The following is a 26,531-nucleotide window of genomic DNA, read 5'->3' as shown; positions in this document are numbered from 1 at the left end:
CTTTCTTAAGCATTCATATGTGGATTTGGAATAGAAAAAAATACCCCATTTCTTCAATTGTAAGACGCCATTGATTGTAAGATGCACCCTGATTTCAGTACTGCCACCACCACCAAAAATATGTAAGATACACCTGTGATTCTGAGATACATTTTAGAGCTGTTTACCAAGGGGGGGGGGGGGGGAAAGTGAGTCTTAGAATTGAAGACATATAATAAGAAAGCATCAGCTTTGTATTTTTCTTTGGTTTGAGAGCTTAAAGTCATTTTCTGTATTGTATTTTTTCTGACTTTGGAGTTGTGTTTAAAAAATAAGGGCAAAATGTGGCACTGTGCTTCAGCCAGAGCTTTCCAAACATTTCATGTCAGTGGCACAATTTTCATATAGGTATCATTTTGCGACATGGTAATTCAGTTTTACTATCAAATCCTCCCCTTGTAAGAGATAATAATAATATACATCACACAGTCCTAAACACTTGGGAAGTGTTCGACTTGTGATTTTGTGATACATTTTGTGATATAGATCTCGTTTGCTGTGTCATACTATGTTTTGTGTCACTAATAATAATAATAATTTTATTTCTTACCCACCTCTCCTCATGGCTTGGCAGGTTACAGAATAATTAAAACACACGTAAACATCATAAAAATTCCACAAATATACATATTAAAATGTATTTCTATAAAATACATATTAAAATACACAGATTCAAACACAACATGAATTTAAAATGCATGCTTATTACATAAATTGTAATCACATATTTTACGAAAAGCTTTCATTTATATTTTTGTAAATATTACAAATACTGTAGTCTCACTTATCCAACATAAATGGGCAGGCAGAATGTCAGATAAGCAAAAATGTTGGATAATGAGGGATTAAGGAAAAGCCTATTAAATGTCAAATTACATTATGATTTTATAAATTAATCACCAAAACATCATGTTTTGCAACAAATTGACAGAAAAGGCAGTTCAATACACAGTAATGTTATGTAGTAATTACAGTATTTACGAATTTAGCACTAAGCATCGCAATGTATTGAGAACATTGACTACTAAAAGGCAGACTGCGTTGGATAATGCAGAACGTTGGCTAAATGAAGGTTGGATAAGCGAGACTACTGTATATGACTTCTTACTTATTTCACATAGACTCGGAGGTATCTCATTAGATTCATGTGACACACTTGCAATACAATTTGGAAAGCTCTGGTCCTAACAATCTTTGTTCTTCCAACATATCTAAGATGCCAACTGATACATGTTGTACAGAAAAATAGGCCCATTTTGTCCTTGTCCATTTTAACCGAATAAAATTGCTGTTGTTTACATATCTATTGATTAATTTAATAAGGCTTCACAAATCAGTTGGAGACTGAACTATGTAACCTCAAGACTTATGAAACAAATATCTTTGCTGGGAGTTGGACAGGAAAATTGTCCAATACCCAGCACTTTGTGATCTGATTATGTCCTGTTAGTCTAGGTCTAATTTGTACTCATTACATTTGTACAGTGGTGCGCAAACATTGATGAGTGGCTCAAACTCCATGTTGGGGTGTAGTACTGGTGCAATAAGCCCTGCAGGCATAAACCTAAGCAGCATTTTGCCACCAGGAGGTCTAGTGCCAAGCACGTTGCCTGCAGCAATGCAGCCCACCTCTCAGCCAGGTCGGTATGTAAGCCAGTCGCAGTGAACAAAATGATAGATTGATTGATGGTAAAATTGCATAATAGTCCATTATAGAACTTTGGATTTCTAATTTGCATTAAAATTAACAGAATCTACATTGATGATCACTAAGGTTTTGATAAAATTCTGCACATATAACATCCTAACTCCATTACTGAATAAATTAATGTATACATATTCCTTGCTTATTTGACAGGTTAGGGACTGGGGCATTGTCAAAAAATGGAAGTGGTTGAAAAGTGAAACCATGGGTTTTTTTGGTTTGTTTTTTGCTTACATATGCAAGACTGAACACTTGTTGGCACCAACTTGGCATGCTTGATTTGATGGGTCAAAAGAGTGGAGCAGAGGTTGAAAGTGTGGTGCAATTTAGATCCATTGAAACAGCTGAGGAAGAAAAAAATTAATTGAAAAATTAATAAAAATTAATTTTCATTTCCCAATTCCCCTACCCCTTTCAGCTCATAATAAATAGCAGGAACACTATGCAGATAATGTGACTTAAGTCCGCAAATTGTTGTTTTTTTGTGTTGATGCACCATTTTTAGAAAGTCTTGCTTGGGTCTTTGAGCTTGCTGACCACTTCAGGAGTTTTTAATACCCAACAAAATAACTCTTCTTACCTAGGCATTTTCCATTGATGTAATGGCATTTATAGAACTTAATCTGCTACTACATTTTCCATTTTTGTTCTTTCTATCTCTCCACTGACATGTATTTTGTAATGATTTTCTATCTCTCCTTGAACATTTTGATGGAATCGATATAAATATAATACATAAATATATAATGCATTTTTATACCACTTTTACACCACTTTTCCCCTCAGACTTCACACCAGAGAGGGAATGGGCAAAGGCTATCACTTTAGCTGATTCCCTGTAGATGTGTTCCACCTTTCCGTTAGACTTTATTAGTTGACTAGAAAAAGTTATTGTAAACTCAAGAATGTTTCTCTTCACTGTATCTAAGTTTAAGCTGACACAGAATTACATTTTAAAGAAAACCTTTGTTTGAAATGGTTGAAATAGCCTTCAAATGCATTATAATATCATTATGAACATTCAGCAATACTGTTCTGAAAAGTAATTGCAGTTTTATTTTGTCTAATTTCAGCATGTGGCCCTTTGAGTTTAACAAATGGTCCAGGTCTTCATTCTCTGAATCTTTTGCAGGTAAATTGAGGAGTGAGATACTTTGAACCAAGTTTTGTACTTTGTGTAAGCATAGATGTCGAGGAAATAAGCCCATATGTTCAGACTAGTGATTAAAAGATCGATTCAATTGAAAAGATTTCCTTTCAAATATCTTCCTATAGATGGAAGGATGTTTGCCTCCTTTATTATAGGAAGGGAAACACAATGTTAAAACAGGATGGGAATTTTTCAAAGTAAAAAAAACATTGCAAAGAGGACATGGAGGACGGACCATTGGAGAACTATGCCTGGGCACTAAAAATCTACAAAACTTTGGGGATTTGCAGTGGGCTTCTTCATATTCATACTTCTGGACACCTTTTCATTCTGTCCCTCTTCCCACAGTTAGAGTTGTGGACATCTGTTTGCTATTTTGAAAGAAAATGTAGGGCGAACAGAGGGGCTTGTAGGAGAAATACACACGTTCTCAATTGAATACTATGGTACAACATGTTTTGGTTTGCTCTTTCCCTACTCTTACTTTGTGATATGTTCCACATAGGCTGAAGTTTTGTGCTGAACATATACTTCTAATGAGATTGGATTTAGAATGATTTGATGTCTGGTGAAGTAACTGGGCAAACAGGCACAGATTTTTAGTTTTTTTATTGGGGAGGCACTAGTTTATGACTGTCTCTCTCTTTGTGCTTGTCGTATGAGAATACAACCTGATCTCTGTCCCATCTTTAAATCTGAACAGCTTCCAGATGGCTCACTGATTTTCAACCCTTTGCAGCAGCAGCAACTCTCCCAGTTCTCATCCCAACCACCTCCAATTTCAAGTTCTCAGCAACAGGGAGATCAAGTAGGCATATTTATCTAAAATAATATCCAAAATATATTTCAGAGTTACAAACATCCGACATACATATGATTTCCATTCTTTCCACTCTTTTCTGTCACTTCCTATTGTCTCACTATTTGTAACTACAAAGAGGTGTGAGACAATAGGAAGTGACAGAAAAAAGAAGAAAGAATGGAAATTTAAACAGTATTGTTTAATGATATAGATTATTGTAATAATAGGGCATTGGAAAAGTATGCATCTGTATCCAGTGTCAGGTGGAAAACATGCATTACATGTTAAATTGTCCTCTGTACAGTGACCCTAGAGAAAGTAAGATTGCTTACCTGTAACCATGTTTCTTCGAATGGTGATCTGTGGAATTTATTTATTTATTTACAGCATTTATAAAACACACATATGGTAGTTTGATGCACCTGTGCAGCATTTCCAGAATGCTGAACAGCTGTAAACCGTTTGGCTATAGCCCCACCCATTTTCCCCTGAAGGTATATAGCCCCAGGTGGGGTTATAGCCTTAGTTCCCCACTGCCGTAGCAGCAGTTGAGGAAAGCATGACGTAGCGGGGAGGATGGGCGGTGATGTGTGGATTCCACAGATCACCATTCGAAGAAACACGGTTACAGGTAAGCAACCATACTTTCTTCCTCATGGTGTCTGTGGGATGCACACATATGGTAGACCAGCAAGCCACTTACTGTGGATGGTGGGTGTCATTCCACCGCTGAAAACAGTACCGCTCTCCTGAAGGCTGCCTAAAACTTGGACAATAGATCCACCTTGTAGTGCATCACAAAGGTTAGCAGCGTAGCCCAGGTAGCCGCCTTGCAGATGTCCTCCAAGGGTACACCCTAGCAGAAATCCGTAGAAGCTGTGACAGCTTGCGTCGAGTGGCCCTTAAGGCCAGGCAGCGGCTCCTGCCCCACCAGCTGATAGGCGAGTCTGATTGCTGCAACCACTCATGCCGAAAATCTCTGCGGGGTCACCGGAGGTCCTCTGCTGTCCGAGCGGTACTGCAAGAAAAGCTGCTTGGGACTTCCTGAAGTCCTTGGTGTGGTCCACATAGTAGGCAAGTGCCCTGTGGACATCCAGAGAGTGCAGGGCCTGCCCAAGCGGAGTGGTCAGTGGCCGGAAGCACGATGTCTTGCGCAATGTGAAAGAGAGAGGCGACTTTTAGAAGGAAGGCAATATCCATCCTTATGACCACCTTATCCTTATGAAACCTCATTTAGGGCTTGTTCACCTGGAGGGCACAGAGCTTGCTGGCATGCCGTGCCGTCGTGATGGCGACAAGAAACACAGTTTCCCACGATAGATGGGAGAGATCGGCTGAGAAGAGAGGTTCAAATGGCATCTTTGCAAGGGCCAGTAGCACCAAGCGGAGTTGCCATGCGCGGGGGGGGGGGGGGGGGGGAGCATGAGGCGGGCAAGTTAGTCCAGCAGGAATATCTGGACCACAGGGTCCTGGAAACAGGAAGAGAGGCCCTGGCACTTCCTATAGTCTGAAATCGCTGCCAAGTAGCACTTAAGTGATGACAGCGCCATGCCCCTCTGCAACAGAAAGACGAGGAAGTCCAGAAGAAGCGACGTGGGTGTTGTCAGTGGGTCAGTCCGTGCGAAGTCTGTAAACTTGGCCCACTTGTGGCTGTATGACTGTTGAGTGGACAGCCTGTGTCTGGATTGAAAAGGCCGGTATCGTGCTGATAAGTTCTCGGCCAAGGCTCTTCCCTGCATCATGCTTGGCCATATCTTTCTGAGCCCATGACAGCAACAGGGCCTTCCTATGTACTGCCGATGCAAAGGCACGATCTTCCTGAGGAATACTAGCAAGAAAGGACCCCATCCACTTCCAGAGATACTCCTGATATGCGGAGTAGGCCCCATAGTGAGCCAACTGGGTAAGGAAGGACGCACTAGTGTGCACCTTCTTGCCCAGGTCCTCCAACATCTTGCCTTCCTTATTGGCGGGCATACTTTGGGACCTTGACCCCTTCCTGCGGGTTATATCGGCCACAATGGCATTCGGTTTTGGCAGCCTAGCGAACCAGGGTGCCATTGAGAGATCAGCCATGTAGAGGAGGTCATTTCTCCTTGACATGCGGGCCACCGTAGGAGGTGCCACATTGGGGGTCTTAGTTTCAAAATGTATGGAATCGCTGGCAGCACTACGCTGGCAAAGGTGCCTGTTGCTGCTGGTCTGAAGAAAACAAAAGTCATCCACAGGCTCCTGTGGCGCTGCCACCGGCATATTTAGTGCCCTGGTCAACCGGGACAGGAGTGCAGCTCAGGCCATGCCACCAACTCCTGGTCCCCCAGTGAGCAAAAGGACTGGAATCCTGACAGAGGGGCTGGGCGTCTGCCTCAAATGTGGCCCCCGGAGCTCCCAAGGCGTCAGGGTTGGCACTGTGAGGAAAGGCGAAGAGCATCATGGTGCTCTGGCACCAGAACAGGCCCAAACACATAGGCCCGGCCTCCAGGTGACCGATGGACATAGTCCTTCTGGGGCAGGCGGCCCAGGCCGTTGGAACCACCCTGCCAGGGCACCAGGCTACTGGATCTACTCTGTCGCGGAGGGGAGGCAAATCCTGGCAGACCACACTGGGATGGGCTGCGGGAGCGGAAGAGGGAGAGAGAAGGAGCAGAGGTTCTTAGCCCCTTAGTCTTTCATTTTGTTGTGTTGTCGAAGGCTTTCATGGCTGGGATTACAGGGTTGTCGTATGTTTTCCGGGCTGTATGGCCATGGAACAAATCCCCACAATGCCAGACCAGGCATTATCTACTCAGCAAACTTCTGTTGTTGACCTGACTGGAATAGGAAATTTTATGTAGCCTCAGGCACTAGGTACGTTTCTTCAGAGAGCATCCTTATGGAGTTACATTATAATTCTGTTTTTCAGTCACAGCAAACTCTTCAGATACCTCATCTTCTGGCCCAGGAGAACTGGATAGGTAGAGGATTGAGTTCACCTAGAATTCCTGAGTGCCCACTTATTCAGATTTTTTTTCCTCCATGTAATCTAATGTCTGGAGTCAGAATCTCCCATCTATACAGGTCCTCACATAGATTTACATTTTAGTTGAAGCTATTGTTTTTCCCTTAATTAAAACTTCAGACCAACTGGAAATGGCATTGGATAATTTACCGTATATACTCGAATATATACGGGGGTTGAAAAAGCCCTCCTCGGCTTATATTCGAGTGAAGTAGGGGTGAGCTCCGCTATCGCCACTGCTGTTACCCAGTTTTCTGCCAACTGACCTTGTCTTCACCTCTGCTGGGTCTGCTGTGAGGCTGCTGCAAAAAGGAGAAATGCAGTGCACACATACCTCCATTTCTCCTTTTGCCGCTTGCGCAGCTGGAGGAGAAACTGAAGTGCGTCCCACCCTCCCTGCTTGTCTTGCCCCTTGTACGCCTCTTTCTTCTGTCGCCAGAAGGGAACGGCGGAAGGGGATTGGACTAGATGGCCCAAGGGGTCTCTTCCAACTCTTTATCATCATCTTCATCATTAATATTGAGCCTGGATGGCTTTCAGGGGTGCTTTGATTGTGCTTTTGCTGCACGAAGGCAGAAGGGGGTTGGACTAGATGGTCCAAGGGTCTCTTCCAACTTGTATCATCATTATCATCAATATTGAGGCTGGATGGACATCTATCGTAGTGCTTTGATTGTGCTTTCCCTGTATGAAGGCAGAATGAATGGGTTGGACTAGATGGCCTTTAGAGGTCAGACTCTAGGATTCTATGAAAGGAGTCTTGGTTGACCATGAGCTGAACACAAGCCAACAGTGTGATGCTGCAGCTGAAAAGGCCAATGTCATTCTAGGCTGCATCAATGAGAAGCCTGAGAGAAGGAGGAAGGGAACTGATGACACTTTACCTTGACTGGTTTTTTAATTGCTTTTAATGATAATTATTTAATGCAACTATCTTTAAATTTATTGTATAATATTTAGTACTGTCTTTTGTTTAAAATTTTTATGGCTTTTTGTTTATATAGGCATTGAATGTTTGCCTGTTAGAAGCCGCCCTGAGTCCCCATGGGGAGATAAGGCAGGGTACAAATAAATTATTATAGGGTTGTACTATATTTTCCGGGCTGTATGGCCATGTTCCAGAAGTATTCAGAGGATGCCTGCCATAGATGCGGGCGAAATGTCAGGAGAGAATACTTCTGGAACATGGCCATACAGCCTGGAAAACATACAACCCTATGATCCTGGCCATGAAAGCCTTTGACAACACATATTATTATAAAGTTATTGTTGATACCATATCGTTTTTGTTGACCCTCCTTTTCCACTTACAGAACTAGTTTAGTTTAATTAGGTGCCTCTAATATTTGTGTTGACTCATACTTGAGTATATACAATAAATGTAGCCACATGCTATTCTAATTTGAGGGATGATAGGTTTTAGCTGGGGAATTTGACTCATGTCCAAATATACAGGATAGCAGTTCCATCCGTTATTAGATTCAAGTGGATCCTTCAACAAGAATACTTATCCTTTGGAAAGTGGGAGAAGTAGAGTAGCTCTAATCAATTTTACAAAAAATATCAGGCAAATATAGCAGGTTTTATTACATTCTGACAATGTACTTTGAATTTTTTAATGTATAAAAGGTTTAGAGGAAATGTAAGTGAATTTAATGGAAATTGGGTCCCTTCTCTAAAATTTAATTATGTACACATGAAAATTCAACCATTCCAAAACCCAAAATTCTCCTTGTCCCAAACAGTTTGGATAAAGGATACTCAACCTGTATTTCAACTAGAAAAGGTAGCTTTTGTGCAGCAGCTATAAAAAGTATCTCAGTTCATGATTTTTCAGAATCATGAATTCATTTTTTATATAATCACTTTCATAATTTGTCAGATAAGTGAAACCATCATTTAAAAAATGTCTAATGCCACAGACTTTGCTAATGAAAGTTGTTTATTAGGTACCTGATTAGCTTGAAATGTTCTGAAAAATAAAGCTTCCCTCTTCAGAATAACACCTATTCAGATTCTGTTCTTCTTCTCCTCTCTTGGCAGTAGTGACAGCTCTTCTACCATCAAATGGTTACGACAGCAGAGGTGGCAACAGCACAAGCAGCTGCACTGCCACATTCAGGCAGCCAATCAAAAAGTGAAAAAGAAGTACCTCACGTCCACTTAATTTGTAAAGTATTTGTTGGATATGTATATTTATAGGTTTTTTAATTACACTGAATAAAGTTTTCTGATAAAATTGAACTCGATGTTACGTTTATGCTTGCAATCTTTTTAATGCAACTAACCAGTTTTATACATCAAGTTCTTTTGTAATGTAAATCAAATAAATAGGATAACCACACCTTTGTAGTTTAAAAAGCAATTTACCAACCTGGAACCATTGTATTTATTATTTTTCAAGCGGGTTCATAAACTGGAGTTTATAAATGTTCTAATTGTGTCAAACAATGGATCAACCTTATCACAGATACTTTGTACACATCAACTTTACAGAGAGGCCGTTTTATGTTGGCTTTACACTTTTTATAACTTTGTCAATTAATTTTTTAACTTCTTTATATCGTGCTGTTGCTCGGCTGATGCAGTCTTGAAGTTTTGCTCCTGTGAGGGCACTTCCTCCTTTGAAAGAAAGAACACATTCAATCTAATACTGGTCAATTACTCTCAGGTGGCTTCTAAACAAATTGATGATTTCTCTTTCTTTCTGGAGTAAATTCCTACACCACAGACTCAAGTGACAGCTTTTTAAGCATCACCCACATTACTTCCTTGAACTGCTGTTTGACACAAGTAGAGTGTCAGCAACCAGAACTCTAAGCAAACTGGTAAAAAATTGAACTTTTTAAAAGCTGTTTTATCATACAGGAAAATTATGTTACATTACATTACATTTATCTTTAATTCATGTAATTCAATATTATTATCAAGTCAATACAAAGTTTCTGGTATGGTATTGTATGAGGTCCAACTTTAATAGTAACTTTCAAACAGCCAGAGACTACATTTATGTGTTATCTACCAATCCCCATGGATTAACTGAAAGTCTACTTTTAACAAAAAATTTTTTTCATAAAATAAACAATATATTTATAATACAGCAGACATATAATATCCAAGACACCCAATCTCATTATATCTACTGTTAATATCACTCTTATCTATGCATTTCTATGATTCACTTCCATGCCCCTGAGAGTCTACTGAATGTAATTATATGGATGAAGTAAATACTGTGGCAACTCATAATTTGGCACAGTACCTGGTTTATGAACAGAACATAGTTTGCCTTCTTCATCAGTGACGATAGTTAACATGCCTGTTGCCAAGTCTTCCTCTTCTGCAGTTGGGTCAACAATCATTACTGTGCTTTTTGAGAAAATACATTGAAAAATTATGTTGTAGAATGATGTTTCATAAAGGTATGTTCATGTATTTTCAAGGTAAAGGACCTGAACCAACATAACACAGCTATTTTCAAGAATGCACTAGATTAGAAGACAAACAGGGACATCAAAACTACTCTTTTAACATCATAGAGAAAATGGATTTCCTCTTATCTGTCTGTTCTGTCCTGTCTGTCCAAACGGCATTGAATGTTTGCCGTGTATGTGTACTGTGATCCTCCCTGAGTCCCCTTGGGAAGATAGGGCGGAATATAAATAAAGTGTTATTATGATATTATAAAGGATCACATCATAGATTTCTTGTGGAATAAATCCCAACTTTGTATAAACGACAATATGAATTAGAACACCAAAGCCATATTGTTTCTCTAACAGAAAGATTCTTCCATTCAAGGAGTATTAAGGTGATGCCCTTTGGTAAAGAAACAGGACCAATACAGTTGGAGGAGGCTGCAATGACAACCCTCTTACAGCCACTGCAGCCACCCCTCCACATTATCTGGGGTTAGGGGCACAGGACCCCCCCCCCAAAACTGAAAAGCCACAAATTGAAAAATAGGTCTTTTGTTTTACATGAGAGAATATTTCTCTGGGTCTTCCAGCACAATTCTGTGGTCAAAATTGATCACAGAATCGCACTGGAGAAGCCAGAATTTAATCAAAGCCACAAAAGAGGAGGGCTGATTGTATTCTACAACATCTGTCTTTGCATTAGTTGTTCCTTTTACAGTATTGTTATGGCATACCCATCACCACCACCCACCAATGGCAAAAACTATTAGGAAACTCTGTCGGCAGCCACTTACTCAAAGAGGATAAAGGATGTAGCCACTGGTTCCTTTCTAATTGTCAAAGGAATCTTCTCTTTCAGGTTGACTTCTGCTAATCCAGTTTCTTCGTTTATAGTAACAGCAGGTAACTGCACTAAGATTACAAAGATTAGATATTATACAATGAAAGTTCTTCCTCCACTCCGGCCTCAGCATCCTCCTCAGGGCCTTTTAGAGGAACCAAATCCAGTCCTTTTGGGGCAGAAGCAGTGCCTGCGACAGAGACCTGGAGCCATTTACAAGACTTACAGTACGTAACTATTCTGAAAGTCATAGGTCAATGTTTTGAATCTTAAGTCTTTTGTGTGGCCAACTCCTCGTGTTTCTTAATATCAAGCCGTATGTATAACTCTAATGAAATAGATATGACAAACGAGGCTCAAACAAAATTTTGCACAGCCCTAAAGGTTATTGCTTCTTATTTTTTAAAAAAGAAAATAATAATAGCCCAACCAAAGAAAATTATTGGTGTCTTGGTTTTCAGGCCTGTTACTGGGGTTATTTGGGGCACTGATTCAGAAAATTACATTGGATGGAGCACATCTGCTCTAGTTTTTTAGATATGATTATGATTTTGAATGGGTGAGCAAATGGCATTTGTTCTGTATCTTAAAAACTAAAGTGGATAGGGGAAAGCCAGTGCCATTTTTGGAATCAGCAGGTGAAATATGCCCAAGAACAGGGCTAATATTTGAGGCATCAAAATATTTGTTAAAACCCATTCTGTTTCTTAAACAGTGGCCAAGGAGAGGCTTCAGTAAAGCCTGGGGGTGGGAACATAAAAGCTTATCACTTGACATCCAGATCCAAGTTATTGATAGATATCTCCTTTGTGAATGATTTTTAAAAGCTGTTGATTGCTGTAGCATGAGATAACACCACCAGGGTAAACAATTCTTATCAGTACCCTGTAAGATCAGTTTTACCACGAAGATGCAGATAATAACAAAATTAATCTTGAAAAAAACAGGCAGGAATTCAGGAAAAGTTGAGTTACGCCATGCTCAATACAATGATATATCTCCTAGGTTTTGAGAAGAATCCATTAGATAAGTATTAGTTGTATTTAGAATAGAACACTGTTTTAACATCAAGAATACAAATTCACAGAAGATGTAGAAAAAGCAACCAATGGAAACTGCGATTCAAGGGTTACCAAGAAAAAATGGCAGGCAATACTTCCGCACCAAGTTTTTAAAAGGTTCTTCCCTGTTACATTTACTGAGATAGGAATTTGTTATTGCACTTTCTATACCCACCCACCATCAGAATATTAGCCTTTATGGAGAAGAGAAGAGTTCTGAAAAGCAAGGTTGATAGACCATTGATTACACTATCTCCACCACTACTATGTTGATAGGTGCGTATTGTGTATTTATTCTGGATGAATGGGCTAGTAAGAGCAAAAATGCAGCTCTAAAACATCTGATTTATTACCACTATCCAAGGATATGGTTTGCTGGCTCAAAACCCCGATTCTTCATAATCAGTGTCAGGCAACTCTTCCCACACCCACCCACAGGCAGTGCAATCCTGAAAAAGGTGGCTGACACTGTTACCAGCCTGATATATAGCGTAGTCAACAGTCCAGGTCAAAACCAAAATCAATCCAGTAAGAATAGTTTAATAGATAAAAACTAGTCAAAAGATCAGAGAGATTCCATAGCTGCTGCAGAAGCAGTGGACAAAAGGAATTGAGGCAGTAGCCCCCTCCCATCAGCTATACTCTCCTAGAAGATTCCGTCTCTGACTGAGAAGGTGCAGACAATACCATATGCTAATTTCATAGATGACAACTCAAATACGGTTACAGATAAGCAACCATTACTTCACGTCTCCCTTAATACTCTTCCACCTTCATAGGGAAGCTATTTCATTCGTTTTAGCAAACTATGGCACCGAAATTCCATGGTCAATCTGCATTTATTAATTAATTTGTAAATCCTGGAAAGCAACTTACCATTTCTTAAAGCTGCTAAGAAAGCACACATGCAGGCATCCAGAAGGTTTCCATCATAGTCTAGGCATATAATATCACAATACAGAACCCAAGCGATCTAAGGAAAGACATTTCATGATGAGAATGCTCTCATATTTATATGAGTCAGTGCAATGTACAGATTAATTCTGAAATAAAGTTGGGTGCATAAAGTACACCCTTTGGTTACTACCCCTCCCCAAATGGCAAGAAATGTTTAGAATTGCAATCCCAACATCTGGAGAGTAGTGTTCAATTCGGGTAGCAAAATGCAAACCTCCAAATCCTGGGCTGCAGTTCCCAGCATTCCTTCTGGATATGGTTGCCTGGAGCAGGAAGCATGTAAAAGAACATGTCTATTCTTAATTTCACTTAAGTAATGGAATGATCAGTAAAGATGAAAGCCAATGGGGTACAACAAGTACAATCAGCAGTTGTACTTGTTATACACTTTTCAAGGAGGCAGCCAGCGTCTCCTTATGCAAGCAGGCCCCCATGTGCCCCAGTGCAACAGACTAAAGGCCAGTCAAAGCATAAGACTTTTAATTTAGTCAGTTGCGATAACTCTCCTCACCATCCATGCAGACTGGAGATAATGTGAATTGCAACTCAACAGATGTTGTAGTACTGAGGTTGGGGAAATGTTAAAGGACATGTTAAAGCCAGACATCATATCCACAAGCCTTGTATCTCAATCCAAACCCCACTCTCCTGACTGAACAGAACGAAGTACAGCCTTCCAGACAATACTATATCACAACTCCCATCAGCAATAATCACAGTGCCTAATGATAAGGAATACAGATGTAGTCCAGGATTAAGGAGGAGACAAAAATCCTAGATGGTAGAGTGCATGGTTCTGACCCCTCTCCCCAGAAAACTTGCCACCAACAGGCAAACCTGCCCTTGGATAGGTATTAATGCTCTCAGTTGGAAGCTACTTCAGGCACCAACAATAGCCATAATTACTCCTAAAAACACTCAAAACTGAAAATGCATACACACATGAAAATGATGCAAGCATTAAAAGACTTCTTCAGTGCAGGTTAAAGACCTGTCCCTCTGTATTAAATGTGACAAAAGTCTGGCCTGTCATAGATATATGAACCAGAGCTTTTGCTGGGCTTAGTATTAGTGGAGATTGTGATTCCATAAGGACTTACTTAGGCAATCCCTTGTAGTTCGAGGATGATGGTCCTCCATTTCTTGGAAGAGCCGGTGCGTGATTTTTTTTAATGTGTAGAGGTTGGTGCACGGCTGGTCAACACACAGTCTTCACAGATTGAGGTCCCAGCAGTGGTGTGATTAACACAACGAGAGTGGCTTCTCAGTCTGTTGCAGCCTTCTTCCACCTTCACAGCCGTTGTAACATGTACCATGTTATCCTCCGCCTGCTCCACCGTTGAGGTCTTTGGGTCTTCGGATTGTTCTTGGTCTGGATCCTCTCCTGTGGCCACTCCTGGGAGTGTGTGACTCCTGTGGTTGTGCCCGTAGGTTCATTGGAACACGCAAGCCCCCTCACCACGTCAAGGTGACAATCTATCGAGGGGGCCATAAGGACATACACAATGCTTCCACCATTGCCATCCAACATCCTCAAATATCGCATTTTTCAATGTAGTTTGTTGGCTGTCTCATCTAATATAGTGAGCAGAATAAAACATAAGCATAATTCACCATCTTCTCTATATATCCACAGCACATGTGGGAATATCCATAGTTTTCTATATAAATTAGAACTGGCTAGTCCTGAGTGTCGAAATATTGCCCAATCAATATGTAATGTAAAGCTTGACATCCTACTTACCTTCCCATCTACAATGCAGAGATCCTCTTTCATTACTACCTGTGAACTAAGAGAGTGACACAGTGAAGAAGAAAATCCAATTTTTCTTGCAATTCACATTGAAGAATTTAAACACAGTATTTCTTACTTTTCAATCACATCTGCAACAAACTGACTAGCAGCCTGAGCCTCTTCCCCAGGTGGTCCAGGTCGAAACCTTGATGAACAGAGTGGAGGAAGATCCACGTTAGGAACTATGGGAGGAAAAATCGGTATGAAGCAAAATATCTCACGGAAGGCCCTTAAGTGAAACAATACACATTCAATATTTCATATTCCAAATGTGCTCTTGTTAAAAGAAAGCAACCATTACTGAAAGTGTATAAAGGGATCTGTAGCACTTAGTGAATGATATTGCTAGAATAAGCTTTCACAGATGTAAGTCTACTTCTTCAGACTTTGTAGACATCCCACACTAACATGGCTGTGGCTCTGAATTCTATTTGCATATACAGTAGTCTCTCACTTATCCAAGCTAAACTGGCCAGCAGAAGCTTGGATAAGCGAAGATCTTGGATAATAAGGAGGGATTAAGCAAAAGCCTATTAAACATCAAATGAGGTTATGATTTTATAAATTAAGCACCAAAACATGTTATACAACAAATTTGACAGAAAAAGTAGTTCAATACACAGTAATGTTGTAATTACTGTATTTACGAATTTAGCACCAAAATATCATGATATATTGAAAACATGGGCTACAAAAATGGCTTGGATAATCCAGAGGCTTGGATAAGCGAGGCTTGGATAAGTGAGACTCTACTGTAGTATATTTAAGAAACACATGCCAACATACCATCTGCTTTAAGGATAACAGGATCTCCCTTTCCTCAGCTCGCCTTCCCTTCTCTCGCCATGCCTGGACGACGCTCCCCCTCCTTTTCCACTCCCTCGTCTGGGGATTTGGCCACTCCCCGGCCTGATGGAGCCCCTTTTGCCACACTAGCAGCGGCCTCCACACTACAGCAAATGTTTCATCCTCGGCTACTGCACCTGGCCATGCAGGAGCCAAGGATGAAACGTCCTTCTTGGCATGCAAAAATGTCAGCAAAAATGGCTAGACGTGTCAGTGCTGATATGCGTGTCATAGGTTCGCCATCACTGGTCTAGCAAATGTCATTTGAAGTGTCAGAGCCCCAAGGATTTCTCCATATGAACATATATGTAAAACATTATATAGCAGTATTTCAGACAGTACATCTGAAAGATATTTTAACTGTAAAAGACTAGGGTTCTATCATTGAAATCTGAGGGACATACTTCTGAATAGGCATGCAAATTATTATGATGGCTCTTGTAGAGATTAAAAAACATGCAAGAATCTTAATCAGCATGCTACCTAAACTGAAACAAGACTTTCTGAACAAGTGCATTAAATTAAAATGTCAGGAGCAGCATAAATTCAGATAGAATTATCCAATCTCTGAAATTCCATTCATTCTGATAATGCTAAAGAATCAAGCAACAAACTGTAATAGATCAGTCATTTCAGGAAAAACAGAAACCTTACCAATATATCCTTTGTTACTGGAATCAGCAAGAGGCGCTGCAAATTCCTATAGTCAGTATATCCAACATAGCGGAAGGAGTGGGGCATACAAAAGAAAAGTAATTTTGAGTTGCACTATTACAAACTTACACACATTTGAGAAAATCAAGACACATTCTCCCCTTTTTTCACATATTTGATAGTTTATGGTTTACTTAAAAATATTGTTCACTAATATCAAATGGATAGTAGCAAACTTGATGGGTCTGTGATCAGTTGCGGGCACACTATATATTTTAAGTTGATGTATTTTAATTGTGTTGTGCCCTGCCTTGAGCCATGAAGAGAGGCAGTTAACAAATTACTTTTGTTGTTGTGTTGTATGCATCCTTCTTTCCCCATCACTCTTGTACACATACCAATGCCTTTGCTTCGTGGTATAAAACCAAACACAGCTTTTTGTTAAAATATATTTGTACCCAGTTTGGGTCCCCAGATGTTAATGAATGACAGCACCCATTGTTTTTTTTTTTAATTTGTCATGCAACCCAACAGCACTTGTGACTCTAAGGTTGGGGAAAAGTTAAAGGGCATTTACAGTCAGACATCCTATCCCCAACTGTATCTAACTTCAAACCCCACTGACTAAACAGAACATGCTGCATCCTTCCAGGGGGCACTATATAACAATTCCCATCAGCTCTAATGATGAGGAATACAGGAGTTATGATCCAGCATCTGGAAGGCCACATAAAATTACATAGCAGGTCAGATTTGGCCCACAGGCCTTGAGTTTGACACATGTGCCATGTAATATCCGAAATGCATCTCTCCATTAAATACTAAAAGTTACTGAACCACATCCAAGCAAATGCACTTATAAAAATAGTGAGTTATCTAACATCCTGAGTCGAAATCTAAAACCTAACAAATTCTGTCTTTATGATTAACATGGAAGCCGGCCATGTTTACTGGTCACTCTTATGCTGGATGCAGCTTTGCAAACAAAGTGACAGCTGCCCTAGCCAATATTTTAAATCTATTTTGCAATTACTACATTTTTTCAATTCTAAGATGCATTTTCCACTATATAAACATCTCTAAAAATGGGGTGCGTCACAGATGTATAATGCATTTTTGTTGGTGGTAGTACTGAAATTAGGGTGTATCTTACAATTAATGGTGTCTTAGAATTGAAGAAATATGGTACAGTAGTTGGTTTCAGCACAAGCTGCATTGCACATGTGGGTACTCCATTCCCATCTCAGCATTGCAAAGCATGTCAGGGAAACGTAAAGTTATTTAGAATAAATCACATTTATGTAAGGATATGGGAATGTGTATTTTCTTCAGACCTGTTGTCTGAACAAATTAGCCCACATATCATAGCCTTCCCAACTGTGGGAAACAGCTTTCTATAGGAAGACAGAACTGAAAACTGGTCTATTATGATTTCTGTTGTATGAACAGGGACTGCAGGGCTGTATGAGGACAGCATGGTTTCTCTTTTTCATTCACATCAGGAAAACTGCATCTCAGTCAGTCTACTCTTCTAGCGATAGAAGCAGCCATTGTTATGGGAGAAATGCTAAAGCATTCTGATGTCCAATTGGCTTCATCAAAACCTGAAGCTGCATTTTGAAAAACCTCTTTTCAAGAACCTACCGCCTTTATGCCACACACTACAGTCGTGTTACCTAGCTTCACAAGGGCAGAACCATCTGCTGTGGTAATTGAACCTGTAGAGAAAGCCAAAACACTTCAGATAGCATGTAAGCTTTGTTCCTTGGCAGATCAGATTAGCAGAGCCATGGCAGACCCCAGATGTAGCTACATGAAAAATGTTTATTTCCAAATTTCTAAAGTGCTGGCCTCTTCCCTTTCCCATGTGCACTTACTTACTCTCATTTATTCCTGCAGATTCTGCCACTGAGAATCTGTTATGAGCAAGATGACGAAAAACAACTAAATCTTTATTTTGAATTTGCTGCAGAGCCACTAGCATTTAGTAAGAAAGAAGACACATTTTCAGTTTATTTCATTTATATTTCTTCATCACTGTATGAGCCTTAAGTGGATCTCAATCCAATTCTTAGAAAGGTGGAATTCAAAGACTTTGGGTGCATCTATACTGTAGAATTGATGCAGTTGGATGCAATTTTCACCACCATGGCTGAACGTTATGGGACTCTGGGATTTGTAGTTTGCTGAGGCACCAGCACTCTTTGGCAGAGAAGGCTTAATATTACAACTTCCATGATTCCATAGCATTGAACCATGATAGTTAAACTGGTATCAGACTGTATTAATTCTACAATGCAGTGCACCCATATAGTCGTATTAGTCTGGAATATCAGTAGGCAAAGGGATCTCGGAGCACCTTGTAGACTCACTGAGAGAACTTAAGTCTACAAAGCCTTTCATTCTCTTAGTTAGTATCCAAGGTACTACAAGATCTCTTTGCACAATTCTGCAGAGGCAGTGATGGAATACAGTATTCAAACTGCAAACCTATTAAGCAACTGCAAAGCTGCAGGTTTGGTATCTCAGAATGATATAAATGTTGTTCTTGGCCATGGATTCCAAACAGTTATGTAAGAAGATATAGGTCTTTCAAGTAACTTGTTTGTTAGTCTAGGTGTAAAAGCAATAAATCTTTATTGTACGAGTAGCTGTGCAACACCAATAATTAATATATGTAATGTTCAAATAAGCCATTATCTCTCTTTATACCTTTGCTAATGGATTGGAATTTGCAGATACATACCAATTCATCTGTTTCTTTTTCCCAGGTTTCTTTAAAACTCTTTTATTAAAGCACAACGGCTTGCAAGTGAGAAACTTGATGAAATGCTTTGCAGGTGGTTTTTGGGCGTTATCATTTTAATGTCAAATTTGTGTGTTTATGCACTTGTAACGATGCTATCCTGTTTTTCAATGACAGAATATGGTGTTGGCCATTACTAGTGTCACCTCCTTTCATATTCTTAATTAAACTAGAATGTGGCAATGAATTCTTACAGGAAATATTTGGCAGCAGATAATCAGAAGAGAGCCATAGAAATCAAGAGGAATCTTCACTAACCTAATCCTCATTAATTTCTACATCCAACCTTTCAACTATATGCTAAAAACCAGAATGACTCCCACAGGCTCAGTAAAAAAATCTTGAAGAGCAAGCATCATTGCTCTGCACTAGAATACTTACCTATATTGATGGTTGTGGTTCTAAATTCACCAAGGTCCCTTCCATCAGGCCGACAATTTTCTTTCTAAAAACACCATAAATCAATGACCAAGTCAGAATTGCAAAACTCATCTAATTAGCTAGAAATCAAACTAAACTAAGGTCAAAAAGACCAGCATAGAAATGTGCAGATACATTCCTACTTCATTAACAAAAACAAGATGTTTTCTCAAATGATTACTTCGCATTCAAACTTATGGAAACTACAGCAAACAAAAGTCTAATCTCCAAACATTCATACATTTCCTAATGCCAAAATCTTTGGCTAGGAAAGTTTTCCCTCTAGAGAGGAAATGCCAACTGTAACTCAAAAGCTATACTTATTTTTTGTTATACTTTAAATTGTTAGTACAGTACACCAAAATTCTGTTATTTGTCAGGTGTCATCATGATACATATGCAAATTTCTTTTAGCTCATTTAAAGTATAAGAAATTTGCATATGTATCATGATGACACCTGACAAATAACAGAATTTTGGTGTACTGTACTAACAAAATTGCACTGTCACTAAATGTCAGTTAACAGCTGGAATGAAGCAACACACTTCATGGCATCAAGATATTTGACACAAAAGCAAGCATGTCCCATTCTAAATGCTATTTTACTGACAAAGTGCAGAAACACAGAAAAGGGAATTGAACTTCTGTTTCTGTAATGTGTGTTGCTGGACCGCCAGATGGAAAAACTCACAACCCAACAGAGTCCAGTATCTTGTATGGTTTATTTTCAAGCAGCAGTTAGCAGCTAGAAACCTTCTCTGAGAAGCCTGCTATTCAAACACTGCCTCTAGTATAAATACACTGCAGCTGCATTCACAAGGAGCTGTGTCTTAAAGGCACCTAACACCAGTTTCCCCCTCAAAAAAGGAGGAGGAATATAGAAATAGTTGAGAAGCTGTAACACTGGTACAAAGCATTTGGTCTTGCCTTGTAACCCAGCCTTCATGAACCTGACAGATTTTGAAAGGATCCATCAAAGCAACCATGAACAGTGAGGAAAGGTCCATGTCTCAAAAGGAATCCCTCATTTCCAATTATTTAGTTAGGTTTCCTTCCTCCTTGGAACCAAGAAATCTGAAATAAGGGCAGGTCATCATGAGTCCCAGTCTGTAATAAGAATCATTAGGACGACATTAGGGGAAGATGGAAGGAGCATGTTTTTGAAAGTGTACTCCATTCCACAGGAGTTACTGTTGAAATATAAACCAAATCTTATGGCATCCCTTATGTAAACTCAGCAGTTATAAAACTGAGTAATGCAGACAGCTTTGAGTCCAACAAAAAATCTGATGCAAAATTCTCACCACAAAAGCCAAGATCAGATCTCTTAGCTTCTCCTGTCTCCCACCCAGAAGTTATGCCTAGCTATCAACAGGAATAAGATATGAGTTATTGTTGAGATTTAGAAACCACATGTGCTCATTTTGAACTGCGTTTCTTTTGAAAGGAATATTTACTGCTTTTTACCTGTTGCATGTACTGACAACCTCTACCCACTTACTACTTTGAGTCACCTGCATACTAAAATTTTAGAAATATCAAAGAGGCAGCATGTCTTATGCTTTTTGTGTGTAACTAGCAACTAGATGAAACCAACATGCAAATGGCAGCCTGCTGTGCATCTATATGCATCTTCATGCATATTTTTTTTCTTTTTCTTGGTTTTCTGAAACAGGGCTTCTTAACACTCAAGACTAGTTTTTGCCTGATAAATTTTCACATGACCCTGGATATATACCGTAGGTATATAAAACAGATATAACAAATCAAACATTTACTGATAATAAATGGTAAATAATTTTATTTTAAAACCATTCTTTGGCATAATTTATTAAAGAGGAAAGCAAATTTTCATACTAACAAAATGGGTGTGCATTCTTTTTACATAAAGAATCACATCTTGGCTGAATACTTAGTTCCGCAGGATGTTGAACATCTTCAACATTTTTCATGCCATGCTGGCATCCTTGGTTTACAGCTCAAGTGACAGAATATACATTGTTGGTGTCTTTTTTTCTTCCTACGTTCATGTGAATGCCTAAAACAGGCACTAGGCAGCAAACTACACAATGTTTTGTGACTTTTGGTCCTCCAAGTGTTTTGGACTTCAGCTCCCACCATTCCTAACAGCTTAGTAAGTCCAAAATACCTGGAAGGCTGAAGTTTGCCCATGCCTGGCTTAATCCGAAATTGAAGCTTCTCCATTGCTTGTGCTTTTACAATGTGAATGATAACCCTTTTCTCCTACTGTTTGTATTTTTTTTAGCTCTGTGGTTTACAAACTTTACTCAGGAAGGAAAAGAAGCAACACCAAGATGAAATTCTAAGTGATATCTGTATTTCTTGTCATCACCCTGCTCTCTCTGGAGGGGGCCAGAACTGCACCCAGGATAAAGATAAGCATGGTTTATGGACAGGAGAATGAGCAACGTGTCTGTGTTTTGGTTTGTGGTGAGTGGTAGTGAAGTGGGGAAAAGGCTGAGCCCTGTGCTCTTTAAAGTTCTCCCTTTCCCCCACTTCCTCTACTGTTTATTTACCAAGGGTCCAACAGCCTCATGAGGGGGGGGGGGGGGTAGTCTTAATAGGTTAATAACCAAATCCTGTTATGTATGGAAAATCTTATATGAGGAATATTTATGCATATATACAGTCACATTGTACTCACTAAGAATCTTCTGTAATACTCCACAGGTTCCACAGTTCTGTAACAAACAACACACAAAAGACAAGATGTTTTCTAACTACACCACACATGTTTAGCACAGCTACCTTAAAAACCGTTTTGTGCAGTTGCCAGGGATGTGAAATACTTGTTTTCTCAGAATTATGATTGGAGGGGTGAGTCCTGTGTCATACCATCTCTTCACATTTTTTAAAAAGGAAATTTTCAAGACACTTTCAGAACCAGAGCACATATTTCCGTGGAACTGGGGTTTTTCTGCTCTAGCATGAAAACTGTGCAATCAGGTCACATGATTGAAACTGATGGGAGAATTTATGAGCCCAAGAAGACTTGAGAAGAACACTATACGTAAAAACACTGCTATCCCACTTTAAATCATATGGCTGACTCTTGTGGATTTCTGGGATTGGGAGGTCAGGGAGGCCCATGACCTCTCTGGCTGAGAATGTTAAAGGTCCCTCCTTAAACTGAAAATTCTAGGATTTGGGAGGACATGGCCATAGGATTTAAAGTAATTAGTAATGTTTTAATAGTATAGTGCAATAGTATAATGTAATAGTATAGTGTATCTCTGACTTATACTGTCCAAAATTTAGCATTGATATCAGCAAGGAGTTTGGTTTGGACAAATGTTCGACAGTGGCACTGAAGAAGGGAAAAATTGAAAGTGAGGGCATAACTATGGCCAAATGATCAAGTGTCACCAGCCAGAGGCCTATAAATATCTGGGCATATTACAGCTGGACAACATCAAGCATGAACATGTGAAAACTGTGGTCCCCAAAGAATACACACAAAGGGTCAGAAAAATTCTCAAAAGCAAGCTCAATGGAGGCAACACCATCAAGGCCATAAACACCTGGGCCATACCTGTCATAAGATATACTGCGGGCATCATAAACTGGACACAGGCGGAATTGGACAATTTGGACAAGAAAACTCATGACCATTCATCATTCAGTTCATCCTCGCAGTGATGTTGACTGGCTATATCTGCCCAGAAGATCTGGTGGCAGAGGACTCTTACTAGCAAAACAAGCAGAAGAAGAACATGCCCTGGCAGAATATGTAAAGGAAAGTGAAGAACCCGCCTTGATTGAAGTAAAAAATCAGGAACTCCTCAAAGCACAGCAGACAAAAAACCAGTACAAGAAAACCACACTACAAACTAGAGCTGACAGCTGGCACAACAAAACATTGCATGGAAAGTTCCTTGACAAAATTGAAGGAAAAGCTGACAAGGAGAAGACCTGGCTATGGCTCACAAATGGGACACTGAAGAAGGAGACAGAAGGCCTGATCCTTGCAGACCAGGAGCAAGCCATCAGAACAAATGCAATTAAGGCCAAGATTGAAAAATCAGCTGATGACCCAAAATGCAGACTGTGCAAGGAAACCGACGAAACCATTGATCATATCCTCAGCTGCGGTAAGAAAATCGCACAGATAGACTACAGATGCACAATTATGTGGCCCAAATGATTCATTGGAACTTATGCCTCAAGTACCACCTCTCTGCAGAACTGGTGGGATCACAAACCCGCAAAAGTATTGGAAAATGAATATGCAAAGATACTGTGGGACTTCCGAATCCAGACTGACAAAGTTCTGGAACACAACACACCAGACAACACAGTTGTGGAAAAGAAAAAGGTTTGGATCATTGATGTTACCATCCCAGGTGACAGTCGCATTGACGAAAAACAACAGGAAAAACTCAGTCGCTATCAGGATCTCAAGATTGAACTTCAAAGACTCTGGCAGAAACCAGTACAGGTGGTCCCGGTGGTGATCGGCAGATTGGGTGCTGTGCCAAAAGATCTCAGCTGGCATTTGGAAATAATAGACATTGACAAAATAATGATCTGCCAACTGCAAAAGGCCACCCTGCTGGGATCTGCACGCATCATCCGAAAAATACATCACACATTAATAGACACTTGGGAAGTGTTTGACTTGTCATTTTATGATACGAAATCCAGCATATCTATCTTGTTTGCTGTGCTATACAATAAAATAACAACAACAACAACTTTATTGATAACCCGCCCTCTTTCCCTGAAGACTCAGTGCGGCTTCCATAAACAAAACTGGCAAACATTCAATGCCGTATACAGTAATAAAATGCAAACATTTAAAACAGTTAAAATAAATTAAACAGCCTTGGCTAAAATATATATTCATCAATCAGTGTGGCATCATAGATATTACAATTCAGCAGTTAAAATTTGTACAAGGATGTAAAAATATAGCTCTTTGGTAAATTAAAATAGTAGTTGTCAGCTTCGTCCACTAAGATGGAATCAGTGGTAAACTACTCATCCTCCTCTTTATAAGCTAGTGAGCAAAAATAAGTTTCTGGAGTATAACAACTACTTTTAAAGTAAGTACCACACAATTACACTGGAAATAATACCTTCAAACCAGGAACATATTTTTTTTCATATTTTGTTACATAGTGTAATCAAACCTGAATGGCAGAGTATTCATTGACTGGTTCTGCCTTGAACTTTTACACTATAGCAGTAAAACAATTTGAACAATAAAATTGAACCCTGTAGTCCAGTGGTTCCCAACCAGTGGTCCGCAAGAACTCAAATTTGGTCCGTGAAACATTTAAAATTCCAATATATATTTAACATTTTGTGTGTGTGTGTGTAAATCAGTTATACCTCAATTATACTGCTAGGCTGAGAGGAGACATGATAGCCATGTACAAATATGTGAGGGGAAGTCATAGGGATGAGGGAACAAGCTTGTTTTCTGCTGCCCTGCAGACTAGGACACGGAACAATGGCTTCAAACTACAGCAAAGGAGATTCCACCTGAACATTAGGAAGAATTTCCTCACAGTAAGGGCTGTTCAGCAGTGGAACTCTCTTCCCTGGAGTGTGGTGGAGGCTCCTTCTTTGGAGGCTTTTAAACAGAGGCTGGATGGCCATCTGTCGGGGGTGCTTTGAATGCGATTTCCTGCTTCTTGGCAGGGGGTTGGACTGGATGGCCCATGAGGTCTCTTCCAACTCTACTATTCTATGATTCTATCTGCCCCAAAAACAAAGGCCAGCTTGGGGGACCTCAGGTGTTTGGGAGCTCCAACTCCCAGAAGCTCTGTTGCTGGTGGCCAAGGGCAGGGAATGCAAGGGCAGAGCCTGAGTGCAACTGGGCTGCCCTCCTTCCCTCCCTTCGGAGATGCTGCTGATGGAGATAAGCCCAGGCAGGCAGGTAGCAAGGCAGGCAGAAGGGCTCCTCACTCATGCCCTCTCTGCCCAAGGCCCAAAGGAGGGGCCTGGGTCTCCTTGGGAAAGGGTGGCATCTTCTCCTCTTGGTCCTTCTCCCTTTTCTATTTCTCTCGCTCCTCCTACTCCTTTTTCTCCTCTTCCTGCTCCTTTTTCTCTTTCCCCTTCTCTTGCTTTTACTTTTTCTCCTCCTCTTTCTCTTCTACTTTTTTCCTTCTTTTTCTCCCACTCCTTTTCCTCCTACTTTTCTCCTTTTTACTTTTTCTCCTTCCTCCTTTTTCTTCTTCTTTTACCTCCCTCCTCTCTTTTGCTCCTTCTCTTCATCCTTGTCCTTTCCTTCTTCCTCCCCCTCTTCCTCCCCTTCCTTCTCTGAAGTATGAAAAGCCCCTTTATATTTGACAAGCGGGTTCCTTTCTTCCCTTCCCTTCCTTTTTTTAAAAAGAGAAATGTAACCCTGGGGCCCTGGTCAAAAAAGGCTGGGATACACTACTTTTTTTTTCGTGTCAGGAGCAACCTCAGTCGTTTCTGGTGTGAGAGAATTGGCCGTCTGCAAGGACGTTGCCTAGGGGACGCCCGGATGTTTTTTGATGTTTTTACCATCTTTGTGGGAGGCTCCTTTCATGTTCCCGCATGGAGCTGGAGCTGATAGAGGGAGCTCATCTGCGCTTTCCCCGGGTGGGATTCGAACCTGGCAGCCTTCAGGTCAGCAACCCAACCTTCAAGTCACAAGGCTTTAATCTACTACCCCACCGACGGCTCCGGGAACCACTGCTGTAGTCTATGGGCGTGGCCCACAAAGCAGGCAGTGTCGGCCCACCCGGCCTCCCTGCCTTAGGGCCCAAGTCAGAGGCCTCAGCCCAGGGCCTCTTTCGTCCTCAACTAGGCACTGGGCGCCGCCACTCACCTGAACCCACTGGCCGCCGCCATACTGCCCCACTGAGGACACGCTAAGCCTCCCAACCCCGACCAAGCTGGCTCTGAGCGGAAGGAAGCGAGCGCGGCGCCGGAAGTGCTCCTTTTTCAGAAGGACCGGTCGCAGCCGAAATCCCCGTCACGGTCCACCAATCCAGCAGCCCAAAGGCACACTTCCGCCCTCCGAGGCCATGGTGTTTCTGCCT

General features: G+C 40.5%; 2 protein-coding genes across 14 annotated transcripts in view; one reads left to right on the top strand and one right to left on the bottom strand.

The window, feature by feature from the left end:
- Positions 1-8,938, top strand: part of supt20h (SPT20 homolog, SAGA complex component) — a 52,354-nt gene extending 43,416 nt beyond the window's left edge. For 9 of the 13 annotated variants that reach the window (XM_016991170.2, XM_016991177.2, XM_062971363.1 and 6 more), the window contains 4 exons: positions 1,525-1,683; positions 2,818-2,876; positions 3,598-3,702; positions 8,738-8,938. In XM_016991170.2, coding sequence (XP_016846659.2) covers positions 1,525-1,683; positions 2,818-2,876; positions 3,598-3,702; positions 8,738-8,835 — 421 coding nt within the window. In that variant the 3' untranslated portion in view covers positions 8,836-8,938. The remainder of the gene's footprint in view (positions 1-1,524; positions 1,684-2,817; positions 2,877-3,597; positions 3,703-8,737) is intronic. The other 4 variants (XM_016991179.2, XM_062971364.1, XM_062971366.1 and 1 more) reach the window with 3 other exon arrangements.
- Positions 8,619-26,478, bottom strand: exosc8 (exosome component 8). Its single transcript, XM_003216799.4, has 11 exons — positions 26,318-26,478; positions 22,160-22,196; positions 19,455-19,518; positions 17,912-17,985; positions 16,268-16,313; positions 14,844-14,949; positions 14,717-14,762; positions 12,892-12,988; positions 10,908-11,025; positions 9,957-10,063; positions 8,619-9,316 (listed from the first exon to the last, which is right to left on the bottom strand). The coding sequence occupies exons 1-11, from the start codon at positions 26,338-26,340 to the stop codon at positions 9,201-9,203; spliced, it is 834 nt and encodes a 277-aa protein (XP_003216847.1). The 5' UTR covers positions 26,341-26,478; the 3' UTR covers positions 8,619-9,200.
- Between the last annotated feature and the right edge of the window lie 53 nt (positions 26,479-26,531).

Source organism: Anolis carolinensis, chromosome 2, assembly GCF_035594765.1.
Source record: "Anolis carolinensis isolate JA03-04 chromosome 2, rAnoCar3.1.pri, whole genome shotgun sequence".
NCBI lineage: Eukaryota > Metazoa > Chordata > Lepidosauria > Squamata > Dactyloidae > Anolis > Anolis carolinensis.
This window is presented reverse-complemented; position numbering and strand designations above follow the sequence as displayed.

Coding starts and splice junctions, on each gene's coding strand:
- exosc8 (XM_003216799.4), bottom strand. CDS start 26,340: ATGGCGGCGGCCAGTGGGTTCAG. Junction 22,197..26,317: donor GCGGCGGCCAGTGGGTTCAG/GTGAGTGGCGGC, acceptor TGTTTGTTACAG/AACTGTGGAACCTGTGGAGT. Junction 14,763..14,843: donor GTTGCAGATGTGATTGAAAA/GTAAGAAATACT, acceptor TCACTCTCTTAG/TTCACAGGTAGTAATGAAAG.